At 42.1% G+C, this 25,804-nt stretch overlaps 1 protein-coding gene across 3 annotated transcripts in view; it reads left to right on the plus strand.

Moving 5' to 3' along the window:
* Positions 1 to 25,804, plus strand: part of ADAMTS17 (ADAM metallopeptidase with thrombospondin type 1 motif 17) — a 171,809-nt gene that overhangs the window by 16,061 nt on the left and 129,944 nt on the right. For 2 of the 3 annotated variants that reach the window (XM_071754228.1, XM_071754229.1), the window contains exons 4-7: positions 7,926 to 8,098; positions 18,218 to 18,301; positions 18,886 to 19,043; positions 25,564 to 25,607. In XM_071754228.1, the coding sequence (XP_071610329.1) occupies positions 7,926 to 8,098; positions 18,218 to 18,301; positions 18,886 to 19,043; positions 25,564 to 25,607 (459 nt within the window). Of the gene's footprint in view, positions 1 to 7,925; positions 8,099 to 14,304; positions 14,670 to 18,217; positions 18,302 to 18,885; positions 19,044 to 25,563; positions 25,608 to 25,804 lie in introns of those variants that run through there. The other variant, XM_071754230.1, reaches the window with a different exon arrangement.

Consider the following 25,804-nt stretch of genomic DNA (forward strand, 5'->3'; position numbering starts at 1 on the left):
GTTAGTATGCAGGTATCAAATGTAGGGAATGCTTTCCCTGAACAGGTATAAATCCTAAACACATGTTACTGCTACATTGCATTTCCCCATCTTTAATCATTGTCTCTTAGCTGGGTTTTCTGTGCAGGTTTGACTTGGCCTGAAATAGCAGTTGTTATGGCCAAAAAACATGTGCACTAAAAATAGAGAAATGTAATGCAACCTGTATTAGTCCATATTAGGAAGCATCTGTTGAAGAATTAAAGCAAGGATTTCAACAATGGGCTCTGCAGAAGATGTAATGTGATTAAGTGTTTGCAAGCATAGAAGGATTCCCTGTATCAGAAATCAGGTCTTTCAGCACTTTTCCCATGGGAGTTTTATCTCACTTTTGTGGATAAAATCCCTTGATTTCTCCAGGTTCCTGGTCTTCCAAACAGGGGGTCTGGATTTTCCCTGTAAGTGTGTGATTGTTTCCTTATGGCTGACAGAGAGCAATCTCTTGGAGCATTCAGAAGTGTCCTTTTCCATCACATGTGGCAAGTGAAGTTTTATTGCTGGTCTGGTCTGGATGAAGCCACAAGGGCAGCTTGAATAATGTGGAGCAGGAGGGGCTCCAGTTTCTTCTTCCTCAACTGTAAAGCTGCAAGAGAGGCCAAAAAAAAAAAAAAGAGGATATGCAAATATTTATTTGTATGGTTTTCTTCCCTTTCCAGAGCAGCTGCACACAGTAGAGCACTACTGCTCCTTCACTTGATTCCTAATAAAACATCATGTCAGCTGCCATGGGAACCTAGGGAAATCTGAACTCTTAGGTGATGAGGAACTAAGTTATCTGGTGTTTTTCCTTGCCTCAGGATGGATATTCATGGATATTCATTCAGTTCATGGATATTCCAGTGGCCATTCTGGTGGATCCATGGAGACTAAGGTGCATCACTTACCTTTTAGCTTTGTTTATTCCAAATGATCATTAATCATAGCTCAGAGTTAGGAGTCAAGATTTGGGAATTGGGACTCCGTTGTCCTCAATTCCTGATGTTGTTTGACCTTTGACCTTCAGAAAATCCATTGGGATCACACCTATAAAAATTACCAAGTATTGGGCACAAACTGAACCTGTGAGCAGATGAGAGCTCACAGTGCTCTTACACCCTGCCCTTAAAGACAAAACCTGGATGTGCTCTGTTGACAACTCAGTAAGTTTGACAAAAGAATAAGGTTCTGACTGATGTAGCCAAGCCACAGACTAACTTGGATAACAATCCTTGCAATAAAATCTCCCTGGTGTTTTGAAATGCAACATGGAGTTCATGACTTCTGTCTCAGATTATTGTTTGCTGCTGTGCCAGGCAAACAGTCATGAACCTGTGATTTGGTATGAAAGTAGCCCAGTTTATTAAAAAAAAAAAGCCAACAAAAAACACCAAAATAACCAACCAACCAAAACCCAGAAAATCCAACCCAAACCTAAAGAGCCCCAAAACACAGCACATTTTTGGGAGGTAGATTAGGGAGCAATGGGTCATTCTGCTATGCATTGATTTCCCCTTTTCCCCTTTTCCCCTTTTCCCCTTTTCCCCTTTTCCCCTTTTCCCCTTTTCCCCTTTTCCCCTTTTCCCCTTTTCCCCTTTTCCCCTTTTCCCCTTTTCCCCTTTTCCCCTTTTCCCCTTTTCCCCTTTTCCCCTTTTCCCCTTTTCCCCTTTTCCCCTTTTCCCCTTTTCCCCTTTTCCCCTTTTCCCCTTTTCCCCTTTTCCCCTTTTCCCCTTTTCCCCTTTTCCCCTTTTCCCCTTTTCCCCTTTTCCCCTTTTCCCCTTTTCCCCTTTTCCCCCTTTTTTTTTTTCTTCCTCTTCCCCCCTCTTCCCCCCTCTTCCCCCCTCTTCCCCCCTCTTCCCCCCTCTTCCCCCCTCTTCCCCCCTCTTCCCCCCTCTTCCCCCCTCTTCCCCCCTCTTCCCCCCTCTTCCCCCCTCTTCCCCCCTCTTCCCCCCTCTTCCCCCCTCTTCCCCCCTCTTCCCCCCTCAACAGATGATGCATGATTTGAGAAATTGGGGGTGTATATTGATTTTCTAGGCCAAGGCACTAAAATGAAAAGTCAGCTTTCAGTCTACAATCAGTTGATTTGAATCAGATTTGAATGAGCAACCACTTTTAGTCCCTGAGTTTCAGATAATCCCCTGGCATCAGCCAGCTGAGGTAAATCTGAAATCCCAAGCTTTTAGTGGCAATATAAAAGTTCAGGTCACAGGGACAATTTTGTGCTGAGTCCTGACAGAGGTGATGGAAATAAATTTGTGAGTGCTGGCTGTGGCAGCAACTGCAGGAGTTTCTGCTCTTCTTAATTTCCTTCTTCAGTCCTTGGTTGTGTCTGCTCCAAGGGGGATGCCACAAATCTGTTAAGGAAGCAACTGTGTAGAGCAAGGCCCCTGGAGCTGAAGTGCTTTTTTATTTGGTTGGTTTTCTTTTCCTTCAGGAGATGAGGGTTTTGAAAAGAACATCTCTGCTGCTGTATGAATGAAAACTGCAGGGTAACCAATGCACAGAGTTTGGGTAAAATCCCCAGGAGGCAGGGAAAGGATTTTCTGCTGGTGTCCATTAATTTTGAACTGACCTTCTGCTGTCCTTGAAAGCCTGAGGTGATCTTTCAGCTCTGGGGTTGCTTTTTTAGCTCAGGCTGTGTTAGCACATGCCCTTCAGTGAGCTGACTTCTGCAGCAAATGTTTTGTCATCCTGGAAGTCTTAGAGCTCTAAGCTTGCTCAGATTTGTCTTGTTTCCAACCATGGGCAACTTGATCCCCACACTGAGCAAACAAAGTTGCTGACTTGTGCCCCTCATGGGCATCCACCCTGGAGATGCTGTGCAGTGACTCTTCTGAAGAAGCAGTTCAGGGAACTGTTTGGAAGCAGCTCTGCTGTCAGATCCAAATATGAGGGGCAGATTGGTTAAATATGAGGGGTAGATTGATTTAACTGTAGCATATTTCTCTGATTTGTATTTTAAATAACAAACACTTTGTGTTTCAACTCACCACCTGGTTTGAACGAAGAATCAATTTTATTTTTAACACTTTAGCTTTTTATTTAAGTCTCTTCTAAGTAATTGCACTTTCTGAAGTTAACAGGAGATTGAATTTAAGTCAAACTAAGAAGGAAGCCTGCCTGTATTCTGAGTTAACTCCCTATATGAGGGTGTACAGAGAGGTTAAAGGGGTCATGAGTGAAGGGAAATTAGGAGAGGACTTCCTGAGGAAGAATTTGGGAGGATTTTTAAGGCTAGAGTAGAAAAGAGCTTCTAGGGAGAAATCTGGCCTTGCAGAAAGGACTCTGCAATTTTACTTTTATCTGTGGCTTTTGTTGAGCTGCATCCAGAAACTTTTCAGTAGATTTGACTAGAATGAGGTAGCTAAAATTACAAAGGGTAAGATTAGGGAGGGAAAAAAAAGTGGGAGACTATAGGAGAAGAGCCTGCTTTTCTGATGAATCTGGGAAATACTCTTGGAAGGAGGAGCAGGAAGGGACTCTGCAGTTACAGCAGGAATGTGCCAAAAACCAGACAGTACTAGACAGGGCTTTTGGTGTGTAATAGGAAAAGGTCATCTGGGGCAGTTGCTCTGGAATTGTACATCTGTTGGGTTGCCATAAAAAGCACTGAACTTTTTCTCCTAAAATCTCAGAAGAGCTCTCTTGTGCTTCTGATCACAGTAGGGACTATTGGGTTCTTTTGCTGTTCTGGGGAAGACTGCAAAGGCTGCTGGGCTGCAGAATGTGATATCTTCATGTTACTTTGCAGGTGACTAGCCAAGGAAAGATAAGAGTCTTTAAGTAAAAGCCAGGTAAAAAGCAATGATACATCCATTTTATACTGAGGTTCTGGGGGTGTATCACTGCTCTCCCATCACCTAATAATCCTGAATTTTGTGGGATTTTTTTTTTTTTTTTCCAGAAAGACTCTAACACACTGACAAAGTGACTGGCAAAAGAGTAATGTCCCTTGTGCCTAGTCACCCGCAGCATATACGTGCTGTGTTGTGGATTGACTGTTTCAGCTCATATTTCACATGAAATTGTCTGACCTCTAAAGCAGGGAACACCTGACTTCTCAAATAGTGTGCAGTTTGGTTATGTATGCTCCCCGCAATGTAAACTCCTCTGACAGGCTCCTGCCCATGTTTTATGGCCTCTCATGCCTTCACACTAACACTTAACATCTGCACCACAAAATTTGTAACATCAGTTTGTTCAAATAAAGAATCCACCAAGCATTTAATCCTTGTTTTAATGGCTGATGTTTATTTTAGTTTGGGGTTTCGTGTACTCATGGAGGGATTCTCTGCCCATAGTCCATAAATCACACAGGGCAGGAGTGAGACCTCTCTGTGCTGGCTTGTTTCCAAAGTGAAGGTCTAAGGATGTTTGGTTTTGGGTTGTTTTTTTTTTTTTTTTTTTTTGATACATCCATAAAGTTGAATCACCTCAGGTCTGAGTGGCAGGTATGAGTTGCAGATGTGTTCCATGACGATTTTTACTGTCGGGTTTGGATCTTTTTCCCCCTCTTCATCAAACATCTGTACTGTGGAACCTGTGTATTTCTTTTGTTCTGTTTGTCATCCCTGCAAATAATAGTTGTGTTTGATTATGTTGGAGAATTGTTTGTGTGGAGGAAGATGCAAATAGAGACCACTCTGAAAGTAGCCTTCTGTAAGGACAAAAAAATAAAAGTTGCTCTATAGAAGAGCTACAAACTTTTTTTTTTTTTTTTTTTTTTAAATAAAAAAAAGAGGGAACATGACAGATGACAGCTCTGTTCAAGTAATTTGTGTTGCTTTGCTTTACCTCTTCCATAGTGTGTCATTGGTGACCACCTGAGCTCTTTGGAGGCTCCCTTGAGTGCATTACATGTTGTCTGTTTTTAGTGCTTGGTAAGCTTATGCTTGGAGAATGTGAGGGAGAGGATGAGAGTAAGAGCCCAGATTCTCAAAGTTAGGTCACTTTGGCTGTGTTTCTAGGCAAGCTTGTGGGGTGGTAGTTTTCCACACACAACCTATAATCCCTACCACCCAGTGGAAAGCAGCCAGTCCCTGGCTTCAAGTAAAACTCATGGAGGAACAGGGGCCAGAGGCTTTGTGTGAAGCAAGACTACCCAGAAATTTGCCAGGAGTCCCTTTATGCTCTCCAGAAATCACACCTTTCAGTTCTGTGCAGCTGCTTTCTGCAAAGAGGGGCTGAATGGAATTGGCAAAGCCTCACCAGTTCCTTCATCTCCCTCTGGAGGAAGGACTACACGAGGCAATCCCATGGCAAATGACCATGGCATGACCTCTTCTCCCTGGAGTCCAAGCTAAAGTCTAGCATAGTGGGTTCCTTCTCTGACACAAGTGGCTCCTTTTCCACCAAAAATAAGATTTTTGAAGTGAAAACCCAAGGTACTCTGAATTTTCTTCTTCTTTTTACACAGCTCATTCAATGCCAAGCCCAGACCTACATGAGTTTAGGCCTAGCCCCCCTAAAAGCAACTCCTATATATGTAGGAGATTTACACCAGCTGTAAACTTTTAATTTATTAGGGGATTACCAAAATAAGAATTTGATGGAGAAGTGCTGTTACTTCCAGGAAGGTTGTGATTGTTAGCAGCAAGACCCAAAATTTTAATGTTCCTGCTGGAATAATTTGCCTTCTCTTCCTTTTTCTCTGATTTCTCCCCTTGTATTTAAATTATAGCCTTGAAATTACTGCAGCTAAAGATGTGTGGCTATGCAGGTGGAGGGATGGGTGGATGAATGGAACAAAATTAATAAAGAAAAAAAATAAGCATGGGAGATTTTTCACAGAAGTTTGACAAAGTCATTTCCATTTCACATCAAACTGGAGGTGCATTGGTCTTTCCTGCTTTCTGGTGTAGTCACTCCATTTTATTTTACTGCCTTTCTGTAGCACTTAGAAACACATCTCCTGCTCTGAGGCAGCTTTGTCATGATTGCACTTTTCTATAGCTCTCCTGCAGTCTGTGAGAAAACAAGCCTTGAAACTTGGTTATTTTCATCTTTGCTTCTGGCATGTAGCTTCCTTTATTTATGAGCACCCCAAGTTTTCACTTTCTGCTTGTCCGTGGTCTGTCTTTTTAGACCTGGGGAGTGTGTGTGTGTGTGATGTTTCCAAAATCTTTTTTAAAAGATTCAAATCAAATTTCATGGTTGTTTTCTCAGTTTAAAATATGTACCCAGTGCTGACAGTTGATGCCTTGGGCAGCAAAGCACCTGCAGAGCTGTATGGGCTGACTGGGAGGCAGCTCAGCACAGGGATGTGGGATGGACAAGTGCAAATGTCTGCATTGCCAAGACAGAAAATGTCTGAATGAGCAGAAGGCAGGGAGTCCATTTCAGGTGGGCTTTTTACAGGGCTTACAGCTGGGGGAGTTTCTCACCCTGAGTACAAGCAGGTCAGTCAGGGAAAACTGGTGATCTGGATGCAAGTGCATTTACCAGCCTGGGAAAGAAGGGAAATTCAAGCTGAATTGTGTGAGGGAGCTGGTAAACAGGCTGGAGAAAAATGGGCTGGTTGAATGCTAACTCAGATCTGCCTGCTGTGGAATGGTGCTTTGCTAAGTTAAAGCTGCAGACAATTAAAAAGGGATTTTCTGCTCTGAGAAATGAACGACATGAGTAGTGTGATGTAAGATCTATCTGATGAGCATCCATTCTGTTGTCCTGTGTCACTTATGCATTGAATGCTGTGTTTAGGATGTATCAGGGCCTGTTGTGTGTTCTACTCCCTTTTTCACTGGAAGAAAGGGGCATTAATATCAATGTCAGTATCTTATCCATAGCATATTGCAGGCTGGGCAGGAAGCAGAGATGTAATTTCAGTGAATCTTGGCAGCTTGTTTCTTATTACAAAATAAATTTGTTTTAATGACTTCATTTGCTTTTCTTTAATTTTACAATTGAAAACAGGATTATATTTTTTGCGACTGCAATTAAGCAAGTAGATTCAATTTCAGATCTGAACTTAATTTCTCCTTTGTTTGTGCCTCAGCTGTTTTGCACATCTGCCTTTTTGAGCTGTGAAACACATTTCACCTTTCAGTTTAGTGGCAGACGAATTACTAATACATTAGTCCCTTCATTTGGAAGAAGGGAGGTTTAACTTCTGTGTTTAATTTTTGTGTTAATGGCAGCTGACCACTGCTTCACTCTTTAGTCCTTAGGATGAGTCTTTCCACAGGTTCTTGTCACTGGAGTTCCTTAAGGATATATCCCAGTGAAGCTCTGCACGTAGGTGGCCAATGGCTGCAGCTGCTGGTGCTCATGCCAACAGCAATAAATGAGCAAAGAAAGCTTGAGAAGGTCTTATCTGGCCTGACCTTCTGCACTTCTGGGTTTCATCCAGAGACTTCTGCATTTGGCCAGTAACACATGTTCCAAAACACTCTGACTTTATTTAAAATTTTTGAGGTTCTATCTTGTGCTCTGCTACATTTAGTACTTCTGGTAGGAAGCACAAGTGCAACTTATGGAAATGTTGACTCCAGGAATATCTTACAACTTTGCTGGCTAAGGAGAACCTGCAGAGTGTAGAAGTATACGTTGTACCCCAAAGTCTCTATATTAAAATTTTCTTCATCAGATTTTTCTTTAATTAGCACTTGTTCCATTATAGTGGAATGTTATGTTTTCACAAGCAGGATTTCCAGTTTCTGAAGGTTTTGCAAGAACATTATTTTCATTATTTTTTTCTTGGTTTGACTTACAGCTAATCTGATGTCCCAGGCTTCTCTCTTCCCATCATCTTTTTTATTTGTGTGTTACCTGGTCATCTCATACAAACCTTAACACAGATGTTCTTGCAATGGAACTTCTTGGTTGCTTCTTTTAAAGAGCAAAAGACATTAATTAAAGGTCGTTGCAATTTATTATGATCTACCAGCCTTAATAAGTCTTTTGACTTTTAGAAAAGAAGAGACAAAAGAAAATGAAATCAACCAGTGACTGGAGGGAGAGAAGAAATGCCATTCGACTTACCAACGAGTACACAGTAGAAACTCTGGTGGTGGCAGATGCTGATATGGTCCAATACCATGGTGCTGAGGCTGCCCAAAGATTCATCCTCACAGTTATGAACATGGTAAGTAGTCACTTTACTCTCAAAAGAAGAAGCAAGAGTAAACACATCATGTGCAGGGCAGGTTAAAGCTGGCTTCTCTGACAGCTGAACTGGGTAACTGTTTTGACCTTGAGGTACGAGGAAAGGTTTTGGGGTTTTTTTTTGAATGAAAAGCATTTTTGAAACTGAAATTTCAGATTTTAAGTTAGGAAATACTTCTCACCAAGATGCCAGTTGATCCCTTTCTCATTACCTCAGGACCTCTTGTGCAACGTGAAGCAACACTGATTGTACCTCTGCATAGTTGCTGGAGTTGGGTTTTAGAAGCATTCTAGAAATTCTGCAGAGAATCTGCCAGGAGTGAGGAGAGCCTTTTGAAACTGCAAGGTCATATGAATTGTGGGTGTGAATTTGTTAGCTGTCCTTGTTGTTGAGCCTTCCTCTCAGTAGATAAGGGAACACAAAGCCTCTCACCATGAGTGCTCAGTCACTCACTTGTTGGTAGTGCCAATAAAGAGATAATGGCTAAGCTGAATATGGACGCTGAAAACACTGCTCAGAGACTGCAGAGGCCCTTCCAGAGGCACTTGCACAAGTAAAGTCTTGAAAGCAACTTGTATTCTTCTGCCCAAGCTATTGTAACATTCACGAACAGCTCATTTTCCTGACTACTGCTTTCTTGATGTTCATGAGCAGCAAACTGGCTTGCAAAAAAATAACAGTTCTTAATAGTAATTGCCAGGTCATGCTTCCCAGTGAAGAGCTGAGTGCTCAGTGCATGATCTAGCTATGGGACAAGAGCTTCTTAAAAGGTCTTGTATTCCTTTATCAAGCACTGGTGTGAGGGAGCCCTCCTGGAGCAAAATGCTTTGCTGCTTAAGCAGGGAGTTTTTTTAACTAGACTTGTCCATTAACAACCTGCTTTTCTCTGTCCTTTCCTCTACCTTTTATTTTGTCTTCTAGCATGCTGTGATGGTAGTCTCTTAATAGGGCTTCATTGTGTCTCTGCATTGATTCAGTAGGAAATACATTCCTGCAGCAAATACATTCATGCCTCTGTCACTCAGGGTTTACTTACTGGCTTTCTTGCATTTAAGGATGTGTTTCCTGGGGACACAAGAGCCTTATTCTTCTCAAAATCACAATCCTCCACCTTTAAATTCATACACCAGCCTTGCAGTCAGCAGGCAGAACGTGTCATATTCAGCTCTGAACAAATCTGCTCCTCAAGTCACTGTTTGAACTAACAAATGCAAATTCAGGTGTAATGTATGTGTCAAGGCAGAGTTTCTTCCTTATGTCAAATGCTTGGGACCTCAAGAGGGGTGATGGATGCTTTTTGTTTGCAGTGGCAGCCCAGGTGTCCTCCTGAAATCTCTTCTGCACCGATTCACAAGTGAGATAATAAAATTCTGCCATTGTGTCCCACAGCTCTGCTGGGGCTGGGACAGGGCATTATGGCTGTGAGAGCTTGTAAAACATGTGTCTGATCATCTGTCTTGGTGTTCTGAGTGCCAAAAACTCAGTTATTTCAGTGTGGCCACAAGTGCATCTCTGTTGTGTAGCTTCATCAGCCTGTGATGATGATTAGGGTTGAGTACACTGATAGACCAAGTCCTGAACAGAAGATGGCCATGAACACTGTGCAGGCTGAGAGCTACTGCAGAACTTCTCAGCAACCCTAGTTTGCCAGGTGTGAATATATAAGTATGGAGAGGTGCTGATATATGGCTTGGGTTCCCTAATCCCATTGGCTAACCAAATATTGAAGCTTAGTTTCCAATGGATTTGGCTGATGGACTTTTAAGTTAGGTTCTGGTGCTGTAGTGTGAGCTCACACTTTATTAGACACCAGAGTGCTCATGGAAGGGGGGTCTTGGCTGAGGATCTCATTGATCTGACATCTCCTAAGGTGTGAAGTCCAGCTGAAATGCTTCCCACTGTTAAGTCACTGCTGCTAGGGACTCACCCATGTGGTTTTTTCTGATGTCTGATAGGATTTTAATTTGTGTTTCAGCTTTTCAGCCTTCAGAGGAGCACTGACAGTCTCTTTCCTTTGTCTGACCACCTACATTCCCACACTTGTAGAAACATAAATATCTTTCAGGCCTCTATCTCCCTGAGAAAATTATTCTTGAGTGGCTGGCAAGATCAGAAGATACTGAGAAATAATAATAGGCAAACACATAGATGTCATCATTGCATAAATCCTTTATTCTGAGGCTATAAATCAAGGTAAAATCAAAAGGGATTTTAACATTCCACTTGCCACAGTGAAAGCTGATCTTCATCCCAGCAAAAGACACTGAAGAATGATTCACAAAATATATTTCAGGAAGAGAGAGGGGATTGTCATGTGGTCCAGCCTTAGCTGACCCATTCACTCAGCCACACTCTTCTGGTAGAGGCTGGACTAGCCAGGGGGCATCTTTGTGTGGTAATTTCTCATCTGTAAAACTGTGATATGAGGAACAGCCCAACCCTGGCTCCTCAGGCCAACATCTGTTACATCCTTCTTTGGTGCAGGATCAGTTGTGCTCTGTGCAGCCACACAAATGAAGGTCTCTTGGCTGCTTGGGATCTTTTTTTCCTGCTTGCCTTCCTGCTGACTGCTGTCAGCTTTCTGTGACTGCTAGCTGAGGGACAGGATTTGCCCCATGGCATTAGGCAGTGCTTATTCAGCTACACTCCAGGATGGCAGGCTGCCTCTAAAAGAAACCAGAATGTTAATTTTGGCTTGGATGCTTGCATTTAAGCAAATAGAACATTACTGGTCAGGGGTATATTAACTTAACTCCTCTCTGTGAGCCATTACGTTTACTGTCAAACCACAAAACAGGCATTAAGAGGTCTTATTAATGCATTTTATATTTATAGACATTTTAAATAAAGTGATCTGCCTTAAAGTATTTAATATCTATTTATGTTACAAGAAATTCTGAAGGAGAAAGAAAAAGTCAGCATTACAAAGTACAGTTTTACTGCTCCCTTGGTAAATGAGAATCTTAGGGAAAAAAACCCCACCACCCTTCTCTAGATTAACAGCTAAGCAACACAGCAAACCCCTTTTGCAACCCAGAAATAATGGGTAGTACTTCATAGTACTACTTATAGTAGTACTCATAGAGCAAGTGCTGTGTTCTTAGTGATGTTCTGCTGTTCTGACCATGCCCCTGAATAGAGAATAGATGCACAATAAAGGTACTTGTTTATTCTGAATGTCATTGTAGAAGTGCAAGCTCTTTCATTTACTAAGCTAATATTTGAGTTTGCAAGAGATTTTTCCAAGATCATGGAAGAATTTCCCCCTAAGGTACTATGTAATGTATGAGTAGGAACAAGCATGGCTCCAGGGTTTTGAGTTGATTTTTCTTAAGTCACCACCTCTAAAACGAAATCTTTTCTTGTTTTCTGGCAAGGTACTTGATTCAGCACAATTTTCCTAATGGGTCATTCCTGATGGCTTTGGGATAATATTAAAAAAAAAAATCAGCTGCTGAAGAAGTTGCAGCTATAATCAATCATTTCACCCACGTGGAAGCTGTTTGGATGGATGTTCTCCTGTGAAGTCCTGTGTTGCTCTTGTGCCATTTCATGGCTTCATCTAAACTGAACTTCAGGTTTCTCAGCCAGATGACCAGTGCATTGACTTCCAGTGATTCTGAGGTGTCAAATGAGGGTTGAGACTCTTTGGAAAGTTCTGTCCCTGGCCTTAGTGTTTTTAATGACTGATTTCAGCCAGTACCTGAACAGCAAGTTGTGAGTATTGGCTCCTTGCAATTGTGTAGACCTTGCTTTGCAAACCAAGTCCCACTCAGACTGATCTTTTGAGCATTTAGTGACAGATGTCTGAATTTCCAAGACCACAAAGACCACAACACAGTAATTTAAAAGCTGCTTTCTATGGGTTTAAAAAAAAAAAAAATTGTTGGTTTTTTTCCTCCCTCTAAGTGATTTTTTTGGGTTTTGGAATAAATGAGAACTGTGGTTTGATTTTGAGCTTGCCTTATTCTGAAATAATACAGCATATAAGGATAAGTTACTGTAATATGTGTTAGTTCTCCTGCAGCTGTTGCTAAGCCATGAGATTAGTGTGGAAGCTCTTTGCAGCAGCAAGCAGTAACTTGAAGTTAGATCTTTTGGATGTGATTAAGAGGAAAAATTTTTATGTTGTTTTTCAGGAATAATACTGGTTTACTATCTGAAACCCTATTTTATGCTCTGCAGATCATTTTTCATTTTGGATTTCCTCTGTGAGAGATTTTTCTATGTTATAGAAGCAGATAAAATCATTTTTATCACACATGCATTGATGGATTTATCTCTGTGCTCTTAGGGGCTGGCACATAGAGGCTCCAGAGCTGCCACTGATAACTGTCTCCCTTACCCTTGTCTGGAATTTTCATGATGGAGACAGGGATGTAAGGAAAAAGGATATAAATATTTGATCACTGTCTATAGATTTCTTTTCTCCCCAGCTGCCCCAGGAGAGTTTAGTCAACTGTATCTTATAAAGAGCCATGAATATGTTCTTTTTCATAATGTTTAATGGGGTAATTTGAAAGTTTGGCTCTAGGTGGGTGTTAGAAATCCTATAGCACTTTTCAAAACAAGTGAAAGACAACCTCAGTAACCTGACTAATGCTTCTGCTGTTCAAACATCATCCAGCAGCCAAGGCAGTGGGGAGGCTCTCAATTGACTGCAGTGCATAGAGAAGAAAAAAAAAAAAAGAAAAAATCCATTTACCATCAGGGCTGTTGTTCTGAACTTTGAAACATCTGAAACATACACATCTCCCTCCCACCGTCCACCTGCAGAGGAAGCTCTTGAGAGTTTAAAAAAAAAAAAAAAATTAAACTGATGTAGTTAGTTCCTTTCTTAGCCCAATTCCTCAAGTCTGGGTTGTGCTTTACGCATGCTGAGGCAGGCCTGGACAGCTTATGCCAAAGCTGCATTTATTCTGTCCCTTCCATGTCAAAGCTATAATGAGAAAGAAAGGCAGGAGGAATGCAGACAGAGGAGCAGGAGAGGGGTGGTTCAGACTTCAAGCTTTTCTGTTTTCTCCAGGGCATACTGTGCAGTAAAGCTTTGTCAAGAAAATGCAGGTGAAGCAGGGAAGTCTCAGAAACAGGCTTTATTATTTTTCTTGTTCTTTTGCACTTCCCCTTCCATTTTTCTGTCTGTTTTCTGTAACTCTTTACCATAACTCGTTCTGTTTCCAAAGCTTACTCTCTCTACTTTTGATTACTCCTCAAAGAGTGGAAGTCAATACAGTGCAGAAGTTCACCTGTAACTGGGCAACCAGTGCTTCTCACCACACTTTGAAACACTGACAACTTTTCACACCCCTTTCCTTCAGACAAGTGACCAAGAACTTCCATTGCTGTTCCAGCCAAGCTGCTTTCTGACACTCTGATGATCTCCTAAAACAGCAACCTTTGCATTTTGCTCCAAGACAGTGTTAGCATATTTCATGAATCTGACACTTGTGTTCCCAGCTGCCTCATTTTATTAAAAGATTCTAAAATCCACCAAGTACTTTTATTTTTCCCCTGTTATAAGTGGTCACAGCAGCCTTAAGGGTGTGATGGAGGGAGGGCATCCCCCACAGTATTGCGAGAGGGAAGGGAAGTGTCTGTGAGTCAGTTTCTCTATTAATGCATGTTGTCCGTGCAGCAGGAAATCTTGAGAACATCTGCACTGGGAAATCCCATCCTTCTTCCCTTGGAACCAGTTATCTCAGCCACCCAACTTGGCACTGTCAGCTCACAGACTGATGATGAACCAGTTGGATGTGGTGTCTGAATAGCTTTGAGACACTGAGTTTGTGGGTGATGGCTTCCTTGTAGGCTGGATGAGGAGAAGGTGGTTTATGCCATGATGGAATCCATTTCCTAAGAGGAAAGACCTGTGGATTTGAATTCTTTTAAAGACACTTGTATTCCAGGATAGTGCTTCCTTTGGGCACAACCTTGCCCACGGTTTAACGCTTGCCTCATGCTGACAAAGTGGCCGCGTAGAACCTGTGTTGGACTCGATCTCCTATTTTTTTTTTTCATCAAATCATTTAAGCATTGATTATTTTCTCCGTGGGGTTCCTTCTAGCCTTAAGAAGCATGATTGGAGGCAGTTTGGGTTTTCATTTAAAATGATAAAGTATTGGGTGCAGGGTGGAGGCTGCAGGCGCCTCTCTGAGGGGAGACCCAGCCGGTTCCAGCCGGTTCTGCAGTGGCCCCGCCACAGGACACAGCAGAGCCCAGCAGGAAAGCAGTTGGCACCTCAGGGAGAAGAGGGTCAAGGAAGGGCTTTGGACACTGTGAGGAAAAAAGTGTGAGGAAAAAATTCCTGAGGAGGAGTTTCCCCAGGTGCCAGAGCAGCCTGTGGAGAGATGAGAGTGTGGCAGGTGGCCATTCCCTGAGGAATATTGCAGCCTGTGGAGAGGAGCCTGCGTTCAAGCAGCTTCTCCTGACAGGAACTGTGTGGCCCATGGAGAGGACCCATGTTGCAGCAGGGGAAAAGTGTGAGGAGGAAGGAGAAGCAGAGGAGCTATTATGGACCTACCACAGCCCCCAGCCCTCTGCAAAACTCTGGGTAAGGAGAGAGGGGGGTTGGGAATGGGGGAGTGAAGTTGAGCCTGGGAAAAAGTGGTGGGATAAGGTTGAGGGGCAGGGGTTTTGTCTCTTTTTCTTTCTATTCAGATTATTTTAATTGGCCATGAATTATATTTTCCCCAAGTCAAGTGTTTTTTGCCTCAGACTGTAATCAATCTTCCTCTCTTTATCTTGATCCATGAGCTTTTTCACCTTCTTTTGTCCCCATGCTGCTGAGGAGAGGTTGTGAGGGAGCAGCTGGATGGAGTCACAGAAACTCAGGTGCCATGTGGCTGGTTGCCTCCCAGTCTCAAACTCTGTCTCCATTTCACAGCCTTATGTCTGGGCTAGGTGCAAGGCCAAATGACTTGTGCAGAGCTGACTTCCACTCTGGTTGAGAAAGTCCTCTGAGGGTGATGATGAGAGTATACATCCTGTACTCACTCAGTTAACAAGAGCTGTTTGGGTGGTGATGTTCACTTGTGCAGACTAGTCTGCAGGCACACGTTTAGGTTTGTTTTCTTTCTAATTTCCTTGCAGCTGTTAGCTCATTTTGAAAGACAAGTTTATTTGTGGGTAGGTTGTGAACAGTTGCCAGCTAAATCTCTGTAGACCTTTTTGTATAAAACTTTACAGGGGGCTTTTTGCTAACTGGAAAAGAAATAGAAGAATTTGTGAAGACAGATGATGCTGGGGATGTCTCTCCACTCTACAGCTTGGCTTGTTCAAGAAGATTGGAAAGGCCTGTGCTGTTTTGACAGTGTCCTGCAGTTCTGGTGCTGGATCATCTTAAATCACAGTGCTAATGTCATCAGCTGAGCTTATTGTGATCACACTTTAAATCCTGAGAAATTGCATAGAGTTGTATGAATTAAACAAAAAATATTACTGGTCCTATGGCAATCACTTACTCATCTCTGTGAGAAGTTTTTCATTAGGAAATTACTTACTCAACATACAGGTATTGTTAGCTATCATACTTTGCCTTTTCCCAAAGTAATCTATTTAAAGGTTTGTTCTTATAGATAAACAACACTTAAGCATGGCCAGAATATGTGCTGCAGCCTTTGCTTGCACCACGTCTTCAAATTTCAGCGTACTCTTTATCCCACAACATCAGGAGAAACACTGCTTGCTAATAGCCTTGGATTTGTGCCACAGTGATAATTATCAGCCTGTCATATCAGAGTCTGACAGGCTGGCACTGTGGTGTCAGGCAAGCCACAGGGTGTTTTCCTGTACACACATTAAAGCACTGAATGCAGTGCGGAGAAACCAGTCTGGCTGCACTGAAGTGTCTTCCTTTTGAAACAGTCTGAACTCCTGGACTGAGAAGTCTTGTTCAGATCTCTGATGAGAAAGGGTCTGTCTCTCTTCTAGGCAGGTTGTGTTTGAATGTTTGGTGGTGCTGAAGTAGAACAGCCACTTGTACCAGTCAGGCTTACTTAGCAGGGGGAAAGGTTATTGTTCATACAAGGCAGCACAAACTGCCATCAATCTGGGGTTTCTCTGGGCTCCATTTAAGAGAATAAGCAAATAAAGCTTGAATACACAAGCAAAGTTAAGCCTCATTTGCACAGGTAGTGTCTTTTTAGTTTTGTATGCAACTGTTGCTGCTGTTAGGTTCATCTTCTGAGGTCACTGATGGATGCAAATACAGATGCAGTGAAATTATCCTTAGGACAGAGAGCAGAGGAAAAAAGGAAGAAGGGCTGACAGCTTTCAAAATGACACCATGAACTCTCCAGCAGCTGGTTCTTGGTATGCAAGTTTTGCCAGTGAGAAGTACCTTTTGAAGTCAGTGGTGATTGGATCTCTCAGTGCTGGGTCTGGAGGTGCACAGCATGTCTGCTCTGATGGAAAGACACCATCAAGACAAGCATCAGGCTTAATGATAAGAACCTGTTTGCTGTGCCTTTGTTTTACGAGTGGAAACTTTATGGCATGGTCAGAGCTAGCACTTAGCTGGGCAAATCAAAGGCAAATCCAGCCCAGGAAAATGTTCATTTGCCTTTGTAGTGGTACAGGAGAGACTGACTTGATGAGCACGATGCCTCTTTTACCCTCTCAGCTGAAAGTCCAGTTCTCCGTTTGCACACAGGTCGACTGTCAGAGCCTTTCTCTGCAAGTGTCAAGTTTATTCCTCCAGGTCTGTCGTGAGAGGCCTGAGCTATTCTGCCAACATCCCCCAGAGCTAAGCAAGTAATACCAGCACTTGTCTGCATTTGTGTACCAGCCCTGGGGAAGATAAATGGCTCATTGTGCTCATACTGAAGGTCAGTGGGTCAAATACTGAGTAGGTCTGTCTTGCAATCTGTGCCTAAATTATAGGAAACATTTACGGGTGTGTTTAAATCCAAACCCAAACACTAAAGGGCTTAAGAACACACTTACCCTGTGCACATTCCTGAGTATTTGCATAAATAGGAAAAATACTGTGTGTTGAAAACATAATATCCAAAATGTGTTCATGTCCTGGGTTTGTTGTAGGAAGTTAGCTGAGCCTGCATCATACTCTTAGCCAAACAAGATGTGAGTAAGGAATATAGTTTAGCTGGAGCCAAATCCTGCCTCCCATTAGTCAAGAATCTCTCTTCTTGGTTTTATTTTATTGACTGAGTAGGGAATATAATATTAATCCACTGGTTATTATGTGGTATTTTACACCTTTTTGAAAAAGGACCTTTCCCTCACCTTTTTGTGATATTGTTTAGTCAAAGCGTTCTTACTTGGGTAAATGGGTGGAATAAAATTCTGACATCAATTAATATCTTATGTTGTAACCTATAAAAATGAGGTGAAGTTATCTGAGCTGGAATGCAAAGTCTGGAGAAAGTAGTAAGGTAGTTTCCGGTGCTATTTTTGTATTTCCCGAGGCTTGTGTCATTATGTGCTGCCTTATTACTATTCTCTTATATAAGATATGAAAATAACAGAGGGAAATTGCTTTTCCATTCTATTTCCTGAAGTCTAAAACACACCATTTTTTCATCTTGCATTCGGTTATCTCTGATCTTTAAATGCTGAAGATTCATACTAGTTGGATGCCTCATAACCTATGTCCATCCTCCTGAGACTTTGGTTTATCTTCAGAGTTCCTTTGGAATCTCTCTCTCCTTTTCTTTCTTGCACCTTTGTTATTTTTCTTGTTTATTCCAGTTAAGAGTATTTTTGTTTCTGCAACTAACATGACTATTTTTGATTTAGTTTGATTTTTTAATGTTTTTTACCCCTGAGTGCTGCATCTAGCTCAGATTAGTCTGTGAGAAATTGGTCAGGTGGTAAAGCCCAGTGCAATATGGTAGGAGCAAACCAATTATGGTTTTGTATGTGGTTTACCTACACTGTAGTGTATGGAACTGTTAGAGTGGTAACACAGGGGCTCTTAATTCTTTATTTTATTAAGTGTAGTATCACAAGGTTTAGTTTTGATTTGTTTTTTTGAAGGACAAATGTCTAACTTTTTAGTTACGATTAGTTCCTTCAACTCTTACTAGATTTTAAAACTGTTACAGACACAATGTGGATGTTTTCTTTGCATTTTGACAGGTGTACAACATGTTTCAACACCAAAGTCTGGGAATTAAAGTCAGCATTCGAGTGACCAAACTAGTCCTGCTCCGCAGCCGTCCCGTGAGTTCTGTCTCATTTTTACCCTGCTCCTATAACTGTGCTGTGGCAGTCTCACAGGCAGAGCAGGATCCCTGTGCCAGTGGGGGTGGAGAAGTGGCTCATGTCTGGCCACATGATTGCAAATTGGATGTAGTGCCTGCCATACTTCACCAGGCACTATTAAAATATAGGGGGCTGTGGGAGTGGAAGGAGCTACAGTCCTTTTATTTGTCCTTCCTGGTAAATCTTTGTCTGACCAGTCTCAAGAGTTAACTGACTGTTAGGAAGAATAAAAATTAAATGGCTATGGTGTCATATATATATATATAACTTCCAGACTAGCAAGGCTTTTGGAGGTAGTACTGTATTAAAGCTTGTGACTGCTGCCAGCTGATGGAATTGTTCTGTAGATCCAGTGACTGAAGTCAGTGTGGATTCTAAAGTCTCTGGTTCACCTGCTCAGCTGAAACTGGTTTCACACTTTTTGTCCTATCACATCTATATTTTTGAGCCTCTGGTTTTTCGTCAGAGGTCTAATGCTTAATGTAAAGACAGTGACTGATAATTTTTTTTTTACCTTTTTTTTTTTTTTTTTTCCCCAAAAGGCGAAGTTGTCTATTGGGCATCATGGAGAGAGGTCTCTGGAGAGCTTTTGCCAATGGCAAAATGAAGAATATGGTGGGGCAAAATACCTTGGTAACAACCAGGTTCCTGGCGCAAGGGATGACACCCCTCCTGTGGATGCTGCTGTTTTTGTGACCAGGTATAGTAAGGTCTGATTTACAGCTTCACATCAACCAGTAGTGGCCCATAGGCAATTATTGGGTTTTCTGGTCTAGCAGTGATCTAAGAAAAAGAACAGCATGTCATAGGGTACAGGCAATATCTGACTGCAGCACAGAATCATAGAATCACAGAATTGGCTGGGTTGGAAGGGACCTCAGAGATCATCAAGTCCAACCCTCGATCCCTACCACTGCAGTTCCCAGCCCATGGCACTGAGTGCCACATCCAGTGTCTTTTTAAATATCTCCAGGGATGGAGAATCCACCCCTTCCCTGGGCAGCCCATTCCAATGTCTGATCACCCTCTCCGTAAAGAAATTCTTTCTCATGTCCAACCTAAACCTCCCCTGGCACAACTTGAGACCTCTTGTGCCCTCTTGTCTTGCTGAGAGCTGCCTGGGAAAAGAGCCCAACCCCCCCCTGGCTCCAACCTCCTTTCAGGGAGTTGTAGAGAGTGATGAGGTCTCCCCTGAGCCTCCTCCAGCCTCAACACCCCCAGCTCCCTCAGCCTCTCCTCATAGGATCTCTGCTTGAGTCCCTTCACCAGACCTGCTCCAGGAACTCAATATCCTTCCTAAACTGATCACAGTATCACAGGGGGTACTTTTTTCTCACACCAGCTGGTAGGAGTGGAAAGACTAGGTGAGGTTTGGAGCATAAGCCAGCTTTCCTAGAAGAAAGAAGTGGTGGAATTGAGAACACAGCTGAGAACAAGTGCTCTGTGTGTAATTAGGTATGAATCAACTCAACAGTCTGAGAGGAGCAGACAGTGTGTCAGAAGCAGGGAGGTGGTGAAGGAGTTATCTCCTAAAGCAAGTGAGAGATGAGTACAATAAACTAATTTCCTCTCTCTTTGCCCTAGGAAATAACTGCTTTAACATCCTTTCTCTGTCACAGCTGAGAAAGAGGAGGGGTGTCATTCTTTATTTCTTTAAATGTTTGAAAACTGCTGCATTCATTTCAGAGGTGAAATAATCTGTGTATAAATACTTCAGCAACATTCATTGCAGCCTGCAGCTCTGTAGCTATTAATGTATCAAACACATCAGGGTACAGCCCAGCTAAAATAAGCAAAGAGGGTGTTGTCCCTATTAACCTATAGCCTTTTTTTCCTTCACTACCTAAGCTCAGCCTCACAATGCAATGCTAGTCCCACAGCATAAATTTTGAGAGGGAAATCAATGGTCTTTTAAGTTAATTGCATATTTTCAGATGTAAATGAAGAATACATTGTTACAGACATGAATAGTGAAGGTGAGCACAAAAATACAGTGTAGTATGGATGCTGTGTGTGCTAGAAAAACACTGCTTTCTACCCCTTCTCTTCCCAGTTTGAGACAGAAAATGTTGGTACTGCAGTTCAGTATTACTCACATATTTCACCTTTTTTTCTCTGCCAACAATTTAGCTAGAAAATAAATTTTTTTTTTGCAAAACTGCCATTCGGATTGTAATAATCTCTCGTGTTAACAGTCACATTGCAAACTATCTGTGGGATTGTGGTGAGAGTTCAGTAAAATAGCTGATGAGCAGGGCACGGGGCCAGCAAAGTTCCTAGGAATGCACCTTCAGACATGTGCAGTTCCCCCAAATCCTCCTCTCTCCTCTGTATTCACTGTAGTCCAACCAAGCACTTAAACAGATACTTAACATTTCAGACAGGGTGAATAGTTCCTTTGAAGTCAATGGGCTGCACATCCTGGTTATAGTTAAGCATGTGCTTCATTGGATCAGGGCCTAAATAAATAACTAACATTTTTGTTAAACTCATCTGGGCATCCAGTTGTCCTGCATGACAAGCGAGGCATAGAGAATTTCTTCTGATGTGCTCTAAGGACAGGATGGAGAGAATGAGCAGAGCATTTCATCTGTGCAGTCTCTCTGCAGCTTATAAAACTGAATGCATAATGTGAGGCTAAATGAATTGGACTTGGGCATCTGAGGAAGAATTGTAGGAACAATTGTTCAGCAGATTTGCAGGGTTTTGCACTCAGAATAGCTGGAGAAGTAAAGGTTCAGTTAGGTTAGAAGAAAAAATCAGATTTTGTGAGAAGTTCAGGCCAAGGAGAAAATGGCTGTGCATAAGAGCAGGGTTTTTCCTGTGTGACAGGCCAGCAGTGTGTACCTGCAGTCTTTTATTTCTTCTTGCTATCTTGTCATCCTAAACCCATCCTGCTTCTGCTGCATAGAGGATCCCACTTTGCTTGGAAGACTTCTGGCCCAGCAGCCCAGTCCTGTGTCAGGAAAATGAGGTTTTCTACTCTTGGCTTTGGAAGTGTGTGTGTGTCCCTGGACCCTCCCCAGACTGTACAGATGGACCAGTGGTAGAGGATATGGGAGCAACAACATGTCCAGGACAAGCAATTGTGCCAGAAAAAGCAGAAGCTGGATTTTCAGCAGCTGCAGCTGCTTTAGGACTAGAAACAGATTCTTTGGGGTCAACCTCTGAAGAAATCCCTCTGGTTCCAATCTGGCTGTGTTCATTTGAAACACCAAAGCATGCTTGCCTTTCAAAAACTTCACCTCTAACAAACATTCCCCATATACTCATTTGTATGCAAAAGTAGATGACCTACATGGCAAATGTCCCTCCTGTAGGACTTTAGTGGTATCCACCTGATTAAGTTCCAGGTAAGTCTGTAAAATAAGATGTACCATGGTCATCCAGATCAGTAAATCAATAAGAAGGAATCATCTGTTAAAGCTCTGAAGGTCTGAGTATAGTGTCATGATCTCTGTAATCATCAGACTTCTCTTGTTGAAATTCTGTTTTCAAACTTGAAGAAATTCAGATCTCTGGCATCTGAGGATACTTCATATCTTTTATCTTTCATTATGATACTTCATATTTTAATGGGCAGTTGACCAGAGTAACTTCTCTCTGCAGAATCTGTATCTTAGTGGTCTTATAATGTCCCATTCAAAATGCATTCTTCTTCTGGATCTTTTGTCTTTTGCATTCCATAGGAAATCTTCAGGCACAGGGATGGTTTCCCCACCTCCTGGCTGTAGGTGTTTGGGTTACTAGATGTGATGGCAGAGCAAGGAATGACTCAACACTGATAGGAACAGAATTCAGAGCTGTCATCAAGAAAAGGCTTTTTTTTTTTTTTTTTCCCTGACATACTGGTGTAGTTATTCCATTTGCAGCCTTCTCCTTTCCACATTTCTCCAGCCCTTTGCCTTCCCATTAAATGAGCAAATGCAGCAATTCAATGTGCATCGAGGAAACTGGGTGTGTAGTGCTACTAAATGTATGGAAAGATATGGAAAGTTTTCTTTGGCAGGTGTTTGAATGTACCAGTTTCCTCTGTCCTTTAGCTTTATGACCCTGCAGGGTTAAACTGGTCAAAAAATGTCGTGTGAAGGATGCTGGGAAGTGGCCATTAAACAGAATACTTCTTATTCATGTTGCACAGTTCAACTACTGTCCTTCTTTCTTACAGGAAGGACTTGAATTGCAGAATTCAGCTTAGCACAGTTAGGTACTTTTTTCCAGTTTGTGTGAGCCAGATGGAAGAGTGACTGTAGAAGGAGTTGTGAGCTCTTCTTTTCTGGCTCTTTTTTATTGAACAAAGCAACTGACTTGTCATTTTTTTAGAAGAATTGTTTAAGTCTGCTAATGGAAACACTCTGCACAGTATACAAGTGATATTGATTGAGAATTTCACAGGTCCCTAGAGATGATGTGTCCTGCTCAATTCACTCAGTGGCTAGAACTGAGGAGTAAATTTGCTCCAGTGTGTGATTTCAATGTGTTATCCAAGGTCAGATCTTGGATGTGAACTGCATATCCTGGACTGGGAGTTTTATTGCAATGTAGCTCTATAAATGACTCTGCTAACAAATCTGTGTGATAAGAGACCTCTGCACGTACAATGAATATTCAGATATCTTTTTCATATTCTTGCAGCATCATTATAGTATCATTCATATCAAGCTCTCATTTCAAAAATACAGAGTTAGTCGAGCTCAAAAATGCTCCAGAGACCTGTGATTGAAACCTTTTTAAAAGCAGATCAGTTTCAGTGCTGTGATGGGGCCATCTTACCTCATTGTTGTGACTGTTCCACAGGTGAGACAGAACTTTCTTAATAGCTTTTCAGCCTTTGCCTCCCCTCTGATTGCCAGGAAAGGGCTGTAGGGGTTTCAGTATGTAGGTTTTGTGGTGGAGTGGCTGCTTGCCTTAGGAAGACAGCGAGCCATCAAGCTCCTTGTGACTAGAGGTTTGGATGTGATTTTTGGTTTGGCCACAGAGTTCTGAGGCAAAACCTTCACAATAGATCTGGATGATCTAAAGCCTTGCATTCTGGTAACAGCATCTTTGAGAGAAGGGTGGCATCTCTTGGACTTGAGTTTAAGGCAGTTTAAAGGATGGCTTGCGAAGGTTTCATACTTTTAGGCCTTCATGCAGTGAATTGAGCAGCCATGTTCTGTTCTTCTTGCTGACCCGTTTCAAGTCCTTCCCTGATCAGACAGCACCACAGCATTCTCTTTACAAGACAAGGATTGTTCTACCCCTCTAGGACAGTCTGCAAGTTGTGCTGGATCATTTACAAGACCCCTCATTTCATGGCATGGTGGTGATTTCTCCAGGGAGCTGCCTGAAAGCACCAGACACCTTTCATTGTACAACAGAGTGCAGGGAGCAAAATTGCTGTGCTTTATTTGCAGAGCTGGCCAGCCCCTGAAGAGAGATGCTTTTCTAGCAGTGGCCTCCTGCCATCTACTAATAGTTCAGCTATCTGTTGTCACAAGAAAAGCATCTGTTTGATTTACCAGTTTATATAACATAATAAGACCTTAAATAAACCTCTGTCAAGTTGGCTCTGGGAACTCAAGCAGGCCTGCTTGTGCCAGCTCTGTCAGGAGACTGTCATTAGTCTTCTTTGGAAAGGCTGGAATGCCAAGGTGTCGAGACACAAGAAGGCTGCAGTGAAAAATGAAAGCTGGGGCTGGTGTGTGGTCGTAGCTTCCGATTTTGTTTTGTTCCTATCTGATTTTTTTTTAACACTTTGATGGTGTTTATAGTTTTTCTGCACTGAAGCATGGTTAGTTTTCAATGTCTGCTTAACAAGAGCTGGTAATAGCTGTTGTTTCTCTCCGTCCAAGCTCTTGACAACTTGATTTGTGACTTTCAAAGGAATTTAGTCTGAATGGTTTGAGTTCATCAGCCACAGTCCTGGGCCTTAAATCCCTTTTGCTGTTTCATATTTTTCTTGAAGAAAAAGGTATTTTTAATATCTGCCTAAGTAGATTCTTTTTCTAAGTATTTATCTTTCTCTAAGTGTTCTCAAAGGATTATCTTTCTCTTAAGTATTTTTAATCTTCTCCCTGCCAAAATCTGAAACTCCAAACCCCACTGGAGATTCAGGCATTTCAAATGACACACTCCAAATGCACTAATATGATTCTCTCACTAGCCTCCCCACAGGGTGAGGAAAGCCATAATGACAGAGATTATGGTTCCTCAGCTTCCCTTGGGTTGAGGAACTTGTGAAATGCTTTAGCACATGTGATGCTTTCCTCCAGCTCCTCTTCATAGTGGGTAGCACTGCAGAGCAGGTCTGGTGAAGCTTGCTCCTAAAGTTTATGTCTAAGTGCTTACTGAACTGTATTCATTAATTTACTTATAAAATACTTTTCCTCCCACACTTGTTTGTCTGTCACAAGGAATCTTCTCACAGGAAGTGGAGTCACTTAGCTGATGAGCTTCAAGGCTTTTGATTTTGTTTCTGTTTAATGCAGCTCCATGGATCCCTGGCTGATTTGTGGGTGCCAGTGGCATATGTAATATCTCTTTCTGCCTTGATGAGATCTGGAGAGACTGGTTGAGATATGGGGGGGGTAACAGAAATCAAATGAAGTCTCTTGAAACTCTGTATTGGATTGAAATCATAAAATAGCACATCTGGCTAATACATCCAGCTGAAGCCAATTCACCTGGCTGTTACCTGGCCAGTCCTGAAATTCTTTCTTCTTTCTTTTTACCATCTATCTCTATTTAGTCTTACTTCTTTCTTGTCCTTTTCTGTTCCAATGGAGAGAAAAGAAGAACTTAAAATTTCTGGAAATACATGACCAGTTCTGTGTCTTCAGGCAGTGTCCCCATGTGTCTCCTTCTGCCATTTTTGGTGATGCTGTGACACCACAGGGTGTCCACTACTTTTTGTTCCAGCTCTCTTGTAAAAATAAGAGGTTCCATTTTAATCCACTTTCTGTGGAAGTCTGACATAAGAGGGAGGCTGTACTCTTTTACCTGCTAAATCTTAATTGGACTGTAGTATGTGGAGCTCATTCACATAATTGCCTGTAGTCTTTCAGTAGCAATCAATACTGCTATCTCCCTGTGTTGTCATCATTTAGACTACACAGCAATTTAAGAAAAACCCCAAACCTCCACACCCATGATATGTGAGTCATGCATCACTGCTTTTTGTTAGCCTGAAGTCTGGAGGCACAGGATGCATTTCACTTCTCTTCTGTTTTTCTTTCTAGGACAGATTTCTGTGTACACAAAGACGAGCCTTGTGACACTGTGGGTAAGTCAAAGAAGAAGGGGAGAGTATTTTCATAGCCAACTCTATGCTAAAAGGAGCTTTCTGGGCAATATTTCCTTCTTTGGTTTTCTGTAATGTTACTTTTGCTGGTCTGTATACCTCTGTGGTGCAAATGCAGATCAGTTGAGCAGGGTATGAATTATAAATAAACCATTACATATTTACCCCTCCTAAGCACT

The sequence above is a fragment of the Heliangelus exortis genome, chromosome 11 (genome assembly GCF_036169615.1).
Source record: "Heliangelus exortis chromosome 11, bHelExo1.hap1, whole genome shotgun sequence".
In the NCBI taxonomy this organism is placed as follows: Eukaryota; Metazoa; Chordata; class Aves; order Apodiformes; family Trochilidae; genus Heliangelus; species Heliangelus exortis.